Source organism: Lampetra fluviatilis, chromosome 16, assembly GCF_964198595.1.
Source record: "Lampetra fluviatilis chromosome 16, kcLamFluv1.1, whole genome shotgun sequence".
Classification (NCBI taxonomy): Eukaryota; Metazoa; Chordata; class Hyperoartia; order Petromyzontiformes; family Petromyzontidae; genus Lampetra; species Lampetra fluviatilis.
In genome coordinates this window covers 1,983,397-1,996,320 of record NC_136290.1, presented here as the reverse complement: position 1 = coordinate 1,996,320, position 12,924 = coordinate 1,983,397, and the positions used below count along the sequence as shown (strand labels likewise).

General features: G+C 48.6%; 1 protein-coding gene across 3 annotated transcripts in view; it reads right to left on the bottom strand.

The window, feature by feature from the left end:
• Positions 1-417: 417 nt before the first annotated feature.
• LOC144936460 (ATP-binding cassette sub-family C member 8-like) overlaps positions 418-12,924 on the bottom strand; it is a 113,917-nt gene continuing 101,410 nt past the window's right edge. For all 3 annotated transcript variants that reach the window (XM_078863530.1, XM_078863528.1, XM_078863529.1), the window contains 5 exons: positions 12,029-12,137; positions 10,522-10,625; positions 9,436-9,569; positions 4,464-4,526; positions 418-2,664 (listed from right to left, as the gene is read on the bottom strand). In XM_078863530.1, the coding sequence (XP_078719656.1) occupies positions 2,530-2,664; positions 4,464-4,526; positions 9,436-9,569; positions 10,522-10,625; positions 12,029-12,137 (545 nt within the window). In that variant the 3' untranslated portion in view covers positions 418-2,529. The remainder of the gene's footprint in view (positions 2,665-4,463; positions 4,527-9,435; positions 9,570-10,521; positions 10,626-12,028; positions 12,138-12,924) is intronic.

Below are 12,924 nucleotides of genomic sequence, written 5' to 3'. Positions count from 1 at the left end.
GGACGATCGCTTGTTGTGTTGTTCTTGTTGCGATCGAACCGTCGTGATCGATTATATATTTATTTCCCTATCTACGTAACAGCACACGATGGGGTGGGTGGCCAACACCACGCCCGCCCGCCTTTGTCTCCCCAGTGGCGATGTTTACACACAGCACCAGGCACTTATTTGAGGCTGAGTCGACCTAGGGGAGGCCGTGAGCGGGAATCGAAATTGGGTCGCCAGGTTCGAAGCGCAGCATAGCGCTAACCGCTCGGCCACTGCTCCCCACCCGCAACCAGCGTCAACCCTCACCAGAACATTATTCATGAGAGAAATGTCACGCGACCACTTGGGGATTTGAACCAAGAACCTTCAAATGAATTGGTGACTCGATGCTCAAACACAGACATAGAAGCTGCGAGTCGTCCAGCCGAGCAAATACAGTCGTTTTAATCCCAAGGCTCAACACATTACCTCGGCGCACACACAGGGAAGTCACGTCGTTGCACGCACGGTACAAAGCGCCAGCTCCCGATTCATTCGCTCCGTAGCCCATGTGTGCGCGATATGCCGCAGCAATAGAGTCTTGTCGCTCTCCCATACAAAGCAGCCGGCAGGTGTGCGCAGCTGTTGAAACGTTGATATCGACCGTGTCCGGTAAATTATGAATTTAATTGAAATGTATACAGTACTACTTCATAATGCACAGAGGTGATTAATAACTTCACGGGCAGAACACAACTTGATCTCAGAGTTTACACGAGTATTAACCTGATTGACTTTGGCAAACATTTGCATTAAATGAAGTCATCTGTACTCATGCATGTCAACATTTGGTTAAGATTATGTTTTGTATCCTGTTCAGGCTCATGTGTTGGCACGAAGGCCATTCCACAAGTGTTCTGCTGAAATGGACGAAAATCCGCAAACACGTTTTGTCTTTTGCATGAATCAGACCCCATGTGTTTCCTGCACAGCTCATTTTATGTTTACTGTGACTTCAATAATCCAATTAAAATGTCTGAAGAAAAAAAGTAATGTATTCAATAAAGGCTGATGATTACTGTCCCCATGAAGAGGTGATGATTTTTTTAAAATTAAGTTTTCGTGGCTATTTAATGAGCCAAATTGAAGTGTGCTTTCACTGCTAATTACTACACCAATGTTCCCGGACACTGAACAATGGCGTGTACATAAAATCAACGTGCTTCCAGTTCAACGGCATGGATTGTATCACTGCCACACAAACACACTTGACAATTAAATACACGCGGACAAACATTGGGCTGACTTAAAACAACAAAACATTTGAAACTACCGTGTACAACGCCCAAAACTGAGCAACTGGGAGAACAATATATACAGCACTTTGTGGAAATGCGTTACGGCAATCCCCTCGTCATTTTCTGTCGCACGAACCCTTACGTTTTGGTGTAGCGTCCACATGATGTTCTATTGTCAACAGAATTACCAAACACGGATCCATGACAACCAGGACGTTTGCCAGCCATTGCAGTTCGCACTGACGCGAACCGATGGTGCCAGCCGTGGTGGGAAAAGTGAAAAACTTCACTCAGCTCAGCGCCGATACAACGTTTTATTCGGGAATCGGCGGAGGAAATGCAATTCACAAAAGGTCAATTTGTATTCAGCGTTGCAGTGCACGAACAAATCAAGTTGAACGAATGTGATTTGCATCAATGTCCACCACGATTGTCCTACCACGCCCAGCAAAGTCCAACTTTGCATGAGCGTCCTCAGCTGATGCAGAGCCGTGTTATCATCAGCCGTTATGATTCGGCATTATCATCATCTTCATCATGTAAAAGCACTTAATATATTAATGTTATAAATAATGGTACTTACTTTTTGCACCTATAAAGATAACTCAATACAACACGACGAACCCATGGCAACCTCCCCTTTCTTTCTTCTCTGCCTCTCGCCATCACCAGCTGATAATAACGAAATAAAATTTATGGCATATCCACCCATCACTTTAGTCTTTCCAACGACCGCTCTGCATACCCAGAAGATTCCAAAGCACCGTGACATCGTCATACGTGCGAGGCCCATGGCTTTTTTTTTGGCTAATTCACCCTGAAGTGCTCGAACGTCCTCATGAACACTGCGCCATCAGTCGTCTGATGGAAAGTGAATGTCCATTCACTTTTCACAGCATCTTGAGATGCCGTTGTATTTCGAATTTTGTATAAACCTAAATTGCATTGCAATACCATTGTATACTGAGAACAAAATCAGTCTGGGTAGGTGTAGATGGTGGACGAAGAGGTTAAAGGTCATCTCCAAGTCCTTACCTCTGGCTGTCAGTGCCGATGAGCACCGTCCAACCTCTCTGTATTATTCAGGTTGTCCCACTGCTCAGAGCATTATGGGTAAACGTGTTCGGCAGGAATTTTGCTGGTCGGCAGAGCCGCACAAATGCGAATGGCCTCTGCTAATCGGAATGGTTGCAGTCACCGTCGTGCCCAGGTGTATAGGCTGCGAGACCTTGGGTGTGCACGGAAAGAGGGGGTGAAGGGAGCATCATTTGTCGGCCCGCACAAAGGAAGCGAACATGCTGTCATGCGCGAGCAGCGCGCTGGGCGTGTCATACTCCAGCACGCTGCCGCGCTTCAGCACCATCACCAGGTCCGCCGTCAGGATGGTGTGCACACGGTGCTGCACGCATAGACGCACACAAGAGACAAAGATTCCCCGTCAGCCCACACAAGATTGTTGGGGTAAAGTGCTGTTCGCGAACGCCAACGAAGGCCATCGTGGCGTCCGAGGGGTGATGTGGCCAGCAGCGTAGTTGATATTTACATCCCGCACCAGGCACATATTTAAGGCTGAGTTGATGTAGGGAGGCCCTAGACCGGTTCAGATGTCACTCAACACCGACGTTAGACATGGCTTGGAATTTAACCCATGTCATGGGGTTCATAGCACAGGGCTCTAATGACTACAAAGACAAAGATTTCCCCATAGCCATTCACAGATTGTTGGGGCAAGTACTATTAGTGAGCAACTATGAAGCCTGACACGGCACATGAAGCCTCCCTTCATGGCCAACACCACGCCCGGCTGCTTTGTCTCTCCACCAGTACTAATATTTACATACCACACCAAGTACTCATTACAGGCTGAGTCGACCTAGGGGGGGGGGTCCAGGACCGGCAAAAATATTCATAACTATTACTGATCATGAGCAGGAATCGAACTGAGGTTGCAAAATTCACTGAAGTGCATTAACTACTATGCCACGCTGCATAAAAAGACACACGCACATGGAAGCACTCTTATGCTGGTACATGTACACTGATACTCGCATGTCAATATACATTCAATGCTTGCATTTGCATGTAGAGTACATTGACATAGGAGTAAACGTTCACACGTGGCACACACACGTGGCCAGACATGAGCATCATCACTCTTTCATGTGAGTGTAGATATGCGCATGCGCACAAGCATGCGCATTCATTAAGAGCATAAAGACAAATATAGCCTGATTAGCATTAACAGACTGTTGGGGCAAGTACTGTCAGCGAGCACCTATGAAGGCCGACACGGCACACAAAGGGATTGGTGGCCAACACCACGCCCGGCCACCAGTGGTGATGTTTACATACCACACGAGGTACTCATTTGCTGAGTCGACCTAGGGGAGGCCCAGGACAGGTTCAGATAAACATGACTGATATTGGCCGTGAGCGGGAACCAAATTCGATTTGTCGCGTTCATTGCGCAGCGTGCTAACCGCTGCACTACCGCTCCCCACATGCACCTCTATACATGACTATCCTTTGCGATCAACATAATTTTATAATGAATGCATGATGAACGTTTTTATGCAGGAGCACAGGAGAAGATCTTGACTTAAAGCTTTCGTGACTGCAGGAATTCATATTATTTTGGTCATTTGGTAAAGTCACGTAGATAGGTTCAAAGAAAATAACAAAAAACTACGACGTTTCGATCGCAACACAAGCGGTCGTCATCAGGAAAAGGGGGTTAGCTTCGAAAGGCAAACTGTTTATAAAAGTTTAAAATTGGCATAGCCCAAATGTCAGCAGCATGGGTGGGGCAGCTATTGTTAATGTAAGTGATGGGCACGGACCGCGATTGGCGGTGGGTTCCACCAATTAAAGGGCTGCCAGGTAAAAATTTGCATGTTAATGTGAGATCAGTGAGCGGCCTCCACGGCGAGTGCGCTGAGGTGGCTGTGTTGGTGTGAGATCGAGACGTCGTAGTTTTTTGTTATTTTCTTTGAACCTAACTACGTGACTTTACCGAAAGACCCAAATAAGAATACAGGAGAAGATATTCAAATATTGCCACACGGTTCTCTGAAACAGACCACTGTTTCATACCAACCCCAATGTTTTCATCTCCTTACAAACCACTTCAGATGTTATTACTCAAGCCGTCATGTAGTTGTGGCTGGGAGAAATCAATTTGTGCTCAGTAATACTCACAGCAATGATGACTACTGTCCTGTTGGCAAACGCTGTCATCACCACCTTCTGGAGAATGCTCTCCTGAATAAGAACAAAAGAACAAAAGAAGCAAAGTAAAAATGCACACAGTCCCTCTAAAGATCATTCTACCTCTTCTGCTCGTGTTCTACCACTGCAGTCGCAGGTTTATCCAGTATCGAGCACGTGATGTGGCCAGCAGTGGACAGACCCTGGTACATGATGACGGTGATAATGTGGCCCGGTCTGTAGCCCTGGCAAGGTTTCTCTTGGTACACAGCTCCTCCAAGGGCTGACAGACGCTGCGTAGTCCGTGTCTCAGTCACGTGTGCCAGTGTTGCTCGAGGAGCCCCACTTTCCGCATGTTGCCTGTTAAGCTGCCCACTTCCGATCGAAGGCGAATTAAACATCGACAATGTTTTATTTCGCGCCCAAGAGTCCTTCGACATTTTACAGGCGTTGTTGTCAGTGCCGGCCCTGAAGAGGGCCCCTCTGAGTGGTGACACTGATGACTCCAGTGGTCTGCAAGGCATTAACCATCGTTGGTGGTGGTCGGTTTTCAGCAGGATAGTTCTGCTGTGCCGTGATGAAGGACACATGCAACAGAGTGGCACCATTGGCTGTGTCGAATAAACCTTCTCCATCAGAAATCCTCGTTTCAATTTGATGTGGTGCGGGGCGTTGGTACGGATATGTGTGAAACTGAAAGTGTGAATGTGAGGGTGTGTGTGCAGGTGCGAAGGCGTGAGTGTGTGAGGGTGTGGAGGTGAATGTGTACATGTATGTGTGTGGGGGTGTAACGGGTGCGAGGGACTGGTAACCCTTCAACCTTCAATTCATTACCACTAAACCATGACTGAAATAAGCTTGTGCCAGAGGCGTCTATGACGTCTCCTCGGGGCCGTCATAGAAACAACAAAAAAAACACTACGTGTGGCCACGTGGAATGTTCGAACGCTCACTGCGGAGGAGAGGCTGCCACTCCTCTGTCGGGAGCTGGACCGGTACCGCCTGGATCTCTGTGGTATTTAGGAGGTCCAGTGGACCGGCTCTGGCTCCTGCCACCATGAGGGGTCGACAGTCCTCTTCTCGGGGCAGGAGACTGCCAAACAACAGGGAGTGGCTCTTATGAACAAAAGAATGAAGGGGATGTGAGAGCATGGCATTGAGGTGTGGGAATCTGTAAGCCCCAGGCTACTTTGGGCTCGCCTTCCCATCAACCAGAGGCGAGGAGTAGTGGTCATGGTTACTTATGCCCCCACCGAAGACGAACATCCATGGAGGGATGCAGGCAAGGCCGATGAGTCAGATGCCTTCTATGACCTCCTGTCACAGATGCTAGCTAAAGTGGCCCCTCGGGATAAAGTCATCTTGTTGGGTGACTTCAATGCCCGAGTTGGTCATGATACCGGAGTGATTGTTAGGCATTAGCCAGATCAGCTCAATAACAATGACAGGAGGCTGCTAGATTTTTGTACAGCCCATGGGCTTGTAATTACCATCATGCTGTTCCATCATCAGCACATCCACACAACATCATGGATGCATGTCGGGTCCAAGCAAGAACATCTGCTGGACTACATAGTGATGGAACAGCGGATGCGGGCCCATGTCCTTGACACCCGGACCGACCTTGGAGCTGATCTGCCCACTGACCATCAACTTGTCATCTGTAAGATACGCCTGCCATTCTTCTACTCCAGTGGTGGGTGTACACCCAGGACCCCATTCAAACCCTTAGTGGCATGGTCTCAGCTAGCTGATGAAAGTTGCAAGCGAGAATTTCATCATCGCTTGCGGCTGGGGTTGGCATCGTCCCCCACTCCTCCTGATGTCGGGGGGAAATGGGCGAGGTTTAGGACTGCGGCTCATGCAGCTGCAATGGCTGCATTGGGTACACGGTCCAGACCTCCCCAGAGACCCTGGCTGACAGAGGAGGTGTTTAAGCTGGCTGAGAAAGAGCAACAGGCCCACTCTCATTGGCTACAGCATCCCACGTCGGAGAATGAGGAGGCTTACCGCAGCCTTCGCTTGGAGGTTCGGAGAGCCGTGAGGCGCTGCAAGGATGGGTGGTGGTCGCGGGTTGCTGAGGAGATGGAGTCTGCCTCAATGGCCTGCGATCACAAATCGCTTTTTAATTCCATAAAAAAAGTTACCTGCAGCGCCACACCTATTACCAGCATTAGGGAAAGAACGGTGATCCAATCTCCGACCCCCAGGAACAGGTTTGCAGATTTGCTGAAGATTTCTGTGAGGTCCTGGGGGAGGGGAAATCCCTCAGCCTGGAAAACAACGTGGGACAAAGTGGGGATGACCCTGCCGAGGCTGCGGTGCCTCAAATATTGGAAGAAGAAGTCACCCCTTGTGAGTGGCTGGCTGAGGTGCCATCTGTTGAGGAAGTACAGAAGGCGATCCAGAGTCTGAGACCAGGAAAGGCACCGGGCAGAGATGATCTCCCAAACGAAATGCGGAGGGAGGGTGGCGTTTGTGCACAGACTGCCCTACATCATGACATCATAACAACAGTCTGGACCACTGGACGGGTTCCGCAGGATTGGAAGGATGTCCTAGTCGTCCCCCTCTTTAAGAAGGGGGACCGCACAGACTGTAACAACTACAGGGGCATCTCACTCCTCAGTGTGCCGGGAAAGGTCCTGGTAAGGCTTATTCAACATCGCCTTGCTAGGCATGCTGAGGAGAGGATTGCGGAGCCCCAATGCAGTTTCAGGAAAGCGCGGTCCTGCACAGATGCCATATTTTCTGTCCATCTGCTACAGCAGAGGTGTAGGTAATTCCAACAAGACCTACATCTCTGCTTTATTGACCTGGTCAAGGCCTATGATACCATCAGTAGGCCTGGGCTCTGGGTTGTTCTTCGTCCTTTCGGAGTCCCTGACCCTCTGCTCATGATCATTAAGGACCTTCATGATGGTGAGCGGGCCCGGGTAAAACTACGTGGCCAGGAGACGGAGCCATTCCCTGTACACCTTGGGGTGCGACAGGGATGCCCTCTGGCTCCCACATTATTTCACATCTATTTCGACCAAGTAGTTCGTGAATACCTTCAATAGCTGTACCGGAGGAATTTCCATCTGGTACAGATACAATGGGAGGCTGATCGATCCCCGGGTGCGGTCAAGGTATGGCTCCCTATTGCTCAACTATGTTATGTATGCTGATGATCTGGTAATTGCTGCTCACTCAGAGGAGGAGTTGGAGGCGCTGCTGCTGAACCTGGAGCTTGCCACTAAGAGGTGGGGCCTTACGATCAGCCCCACCAAAACTAAGCACCTGCCTGGGTATTTTGTACCAATGGAAACTCCACCCCTACAACTCCAAATTGGTAATAGGGCAGTTCTGGAGAGGGTGGAGAGTTTCCCATACCTGGGCAGTGTGCTCATTACCGGCTCTGGTTTAACAGCAGAGGTCTCACTCTGAATCAGTTGAGCGGCATTATCTTTTCATCGGTTGCGTAACACTGTGTAGAAGCTACCTGGTCTGTCACTCCGCACGAAGCTTCAGGTCTTCTCGGCCACAGTCATACCCTCCCTTATCTATGCTTGTGAAACGTGGACCCCCCTAATGGAACATCTTCGCCAGTTAGAAACAATTAGGATGGCCTGCCTACGATCCATCCTGGGTTCAACAAAGCTGGATTGTGTGAGGAGCTCACAGGCAAGTCTGCGTTGGCTGGGTCATGTAGCCCGCATACCCAGCCACCGCATGCCTAAACAGCTTTTGTTCGGCCGGATCGAGGGGGCTAAACGGGTGCAGCACGGGCTAGAGAAGAGATGGAGTGATGTGGTTGAGGAGGATGTGAAGCTAAGTGGACTTGCCGATGACTGGTACCAGCAGTGTCAAGATTGGCCTCTGTGGAGGAGGCTCGTGAAGGACGCTACTGGGCAGTTGGAGGCATTGCCCTCCAACAACAACGAAGGGCAGAGAAGCGACGCTCACAACAACGAGTGGAGCGCCGGGTGGCGAAAGCACAGCAAGTTGGTACAGTAGGGGGCACAGGCGGTGCATCAGCCAGTCTTCTCAGTCAGTTGACCTGTGGCATCTGGGACTGCCCCGTGACCTCCTGCCAGCGGGCGTTCGACACTTCACGTGGCCTCAAAGTGCACATAGCCTGGCACAAGGGTCGTGGTGACGTCACCGTCACTTAGTGGCGAATGGCGGTTGTTGTTGTTGTTGTGTGGTGGGGGAAGCAGTCGTGTAGTCGTGAGCGCACCGGGCTACGAACCTGGGTTCGATTCCCGCTCATCGCCAACACCAGTGACGATTATCTGAACCAGTCCTGGGCCTCCCCTAAGTCCATTAAGCCCCAAATGAGTACCTGGTGAGGTGTGTAAACAATACCACTAGGGATACAAAGGCGGCTGGGCATGGTGTTGGTCAATGCCGACCTTCATAGGTGCATGCTAACAGTACTTGCCCCAACAATCTGTTAAGGTGGAGGTGTAGAGGTGTGTGGAGGTGTAGAGGTGTGTGGAGGTGTAGAGGTGTGTGGAGGTGTAGAGGTGTGTGCAGGTGTAGAGGTGTGTGGAGGTGTAGAGGTGTGTGGAGGTGTAGAGGTGTGTGGAGGTGTAGAGGTGTGTGCAGGTGTAGAGGTGTGTGGAAGTGTAGAGGTGTGTGGATGTGTAGAGGTGTGTAGAGGTGTGTGGAGGTGTAGAGGTGTGTGGATGTGTAGAGGTGTGTGGAGGTGTAGAGGTGTGTGGAGGTGTAGAGGTGTGTGGAGGTGTAGAGGTGTGTGGATGTGTAGAGGTGTGTGGAGGTGTAGAGGTGTGTGGAGGTGTAGAGGTGTGTGGAGGTGTAGAGGTGTGTGGATGTGTAGAGGTGTGTGGAGGTGTAGAGGTGTGTGGATGTGTAGAGGTGTGTGGATGTGTAGAGGTGTGTGGAGGTGTAGAGGTGTGTGGAGGTGTAGAGGTGTGTCTGGAGGGGAGTCGCTGCTGTTGGGCAGCTTGGAGCTCACCGTGGCCATGTCGATGGAGGCCGTCGCCTCGTCCATGATGAAGATGCTGGTTTTGCGCACGAAGGCTCTGGCCAGGCAGAAAAGCTGCCTCTGCCCCACGCTGAAGTTCTCGCCGTTTTCTGTCACCATGGCATCTGTGGAATGGTGGCAGCACGATCCGACATCAGGAGTCGAATTATTAGGCATCTCCAGGGCGACGTTTGAGAGCAACTGCCATCAGCCCAACAAGGACTACATTACAGTATTCCCTCGTTATCCACGAATCGCGTCTGGAACGCTACACGACTGCATCGAGAGAGAGATTGAGAGAAAGTGATGAGATAATGTCATGAGATAAAGTAATGATGCGCAGCATCATAATTTAAGGTAAGTTAAGTTAAAAACTATTATTTAATACGTTAATATTCATTTACTTTATGATTATTATAGCCATTTTTTGTGTTATTATGAAATGTTAATGTATTTAATCGCTCATTTATGTATTTATTTAAGGTAACCCATTTAGAAGATAGGTTTCCATAGGCCAATATCATTGTCCGCGAAATTTGCTGTTCATGAGCATCTCCGGAACGTATCTTTCACGAATAACGCGGGAATACTGTACAACCTTTGTTCTAATGCTGTGTAGCGTGCCACATTCTCCTGTGTATCAACATGTTCCACTGCACGAAAACAATCACCCTTTTGTTCTACCAGACATCAGCACTCTGGTCAGTACCGATTGGTGAAGAGGTGACCCAGAACCGGGTCAGATATTACACTTCACTGGCGTTGGCCGCGGACGGGAACTTAACTCAGGGTGGCGAACTCGTAGTGCAATCACCGCACCATCGTAGTGGCTGAATTTAAGCCCTGTTCTACACCACTCATTACATAACTTTCTGTTATCTGCGAGACGGCTAGCACAAGCAATCACGAGACATCGATGACCGGTAAGGAGCTATCCCTTGACTACACCCAGACAATAGTTAATCTCCCATGGCACCTGAGTCAGACAAAAAAAACCCGATGCAATGCATTGAAGATGGGAGAGAGGGGTAAGTGTGGAGGAGCCGTGACTGAGAGTTGGGGGAGGGGTTGACGCACCGAGGCCCCCCGGCAGCGCCTTGACCACGTGCTTCAGCTGGGCGATGTCAAGGGCCTCCCAGAGGACCCCGTCGCCACACGCCGCCTCCGGGTCCAGGTTGAACCTGTCACATAGCGTGGCACAGCAGCAGCGTGGCACAGCATAAGCCACGGCACAAACCTTCACGTCACATCGTGACGAGCGTTCATTATCAAAATGTGTTGCTGACGGTGCCACCGATATATATGAGTTTGCAATGTCTCTCTATGCAAAGTCTCTCTTCCCATGGTGGCATGGATATTTCTGTGGGTCCTCCAGTTTTTCCATCCATATTTATAAATCATGTGCGTTTAGCGTAATTGGCTGTTATAAATTTCCACGTGATATGCCACTTTGTTGAGCAATCATTTGTGGCCAGGTCACTTCTGAAAAAGAGCTAAACAGCTCAGTCGGACTTGCCTAGTAAAATAAAAATAGTTGATTGTAGTTTTGTTAACTTTCTGAAACATCAGGACAAACTAGATTTTAAAAGTCAAAGTGGTTTCCTGTACAAATGAGCACAGGGTGCTATTCTGTTTACACCCCTGAGGAAGCTGTGGAAATTCCACATTGGTATGGAAACTTAATTTAAAATTACTGCACGCACATTTCCATAATTGCTGGTCAGTTACGCATGTTAACAAAATATGACTTGCTGAATAAATGCTGTCATAATAAAAATCGCTTAACCCTTAAAAATATCCCCCCAAAAAATACCTGATAAACCTAACGCTAACACCTAACTTCATTAAAGTTAACAAATTACTGTGACTCGTAAAAATGTGTTTGGGTTAGATTGCATAAATATAAATGTGTCATGAACCCAGCACCACCACCCAACACAGCCAATCAGTGAGGTTTGTCACGTAAACAAAACGTGCCAATCAGTTACTACGTCAGCACACCGCTTGTGTGTTGGAGAGTAAACCCACAACATTTAAAATTTGAGCACGAAGTTTCTCTGGTGATTACAACTAGCTTCATCAGCCAATTTGCCAGGATTGTGAAGAAGTCTTTCTCTTTTAGTGTGAAAATCAGAGGAGGTTATTGTAACCATATAAATTATAATGGATTGTTAATCTGAAAATATGCAGACCATATTACCGGTTTGGTAACCTGAATAGGTATGTAATTAAACGGTGTATATGTCACAACAACATGTAGCTGTCAGAACAGTGTAAAACAAATTATTTCACTCAATTTCAATAGATTCTCTACATGGGCAGAGCTTCACTTCCAAACTGGACACCTTTATTAATTCAATTGCAGTAGTTTACAATTAAGATTAAAAATAAATGTATTAATTACATGCACCCGCAATTCCTAATCTGAGGGACAAAGCAAACTCCTGCTCCCCCCCCCCCCCGAATACAGAAGTCAAACTCTCTGCCTATGATTCTATAAATAAAGAGATATACAATAATTTTTAGGCGTGGGAGAGGGGTGGAGGTGACGCGCGGTGCACTAGGAGTGAGGAGGAGGGGTAACCTGATTGATCCACTAAAGAGGATGGGGTCCTGCAGGATGATGGACAGACGCGAGCGCAGCGTGTGCAGGGGGATCTTGGCAATGTCGATGTTGTCAATGATGATCCTCCCTGCGCACGGCATGCATGGGGAGGCGGCAGCGTTGTTACGGGCGTGCGATGGCGCCCCACATTCACCGAGCCAAAAAGTATCCATTTCAGTCGCGCTCACGAACCGTCGCGCGCGGGAATCGGTTGATCCCACGACTCGCGAAGCAAACGTGATGGTCGGGCTAATGGAGCGGAGTGCAACGGTACAAATGAGATGGGAAAAAACAGCAAAACACTACGAATGAGAGGGTAGAATGGCACATGGAGAAGCGATTCTTGAGTTGAATCAGAGCAACCGATTATGTCTCTCGTGTCTGGACCGGGGGTGGCAGACAAAGGGTCAGACTCAATCAAGCCTTGGTGAAATTGTCACAACACATTGCCTTAAGCGGTCTGTCCACTATTGTTATTAGAGACATCAGGGGCGTATTTCACAAAACTGCAAGGAACACTTGCTAACCTGTGAATTTACACCAACGTACATATGCGTAGCACAGAGATGGACATGCAAATGCATACACTTTACCTCATCGCGTATTGTGGTGAATGGTACATGATAAACACGGTGCGAACGAAGTTCAACATACATACAACGGCGCTATTACAGTACTGTATTCTGGACCAAATGCAACGATGTACTTCTTTACAACAGTAATGCAAGAGAACTTACATATTACAGAATTGTTAATTCCCAATTAAACTCTTTGCCAGAACTTATAAACCCCAACTCCACTATGTTTGTACCAAATTTCAGGTTATAACGAAGCATTTGTGCAGCACTCGTAGCAAACGGCAGTGTGAATGTGAT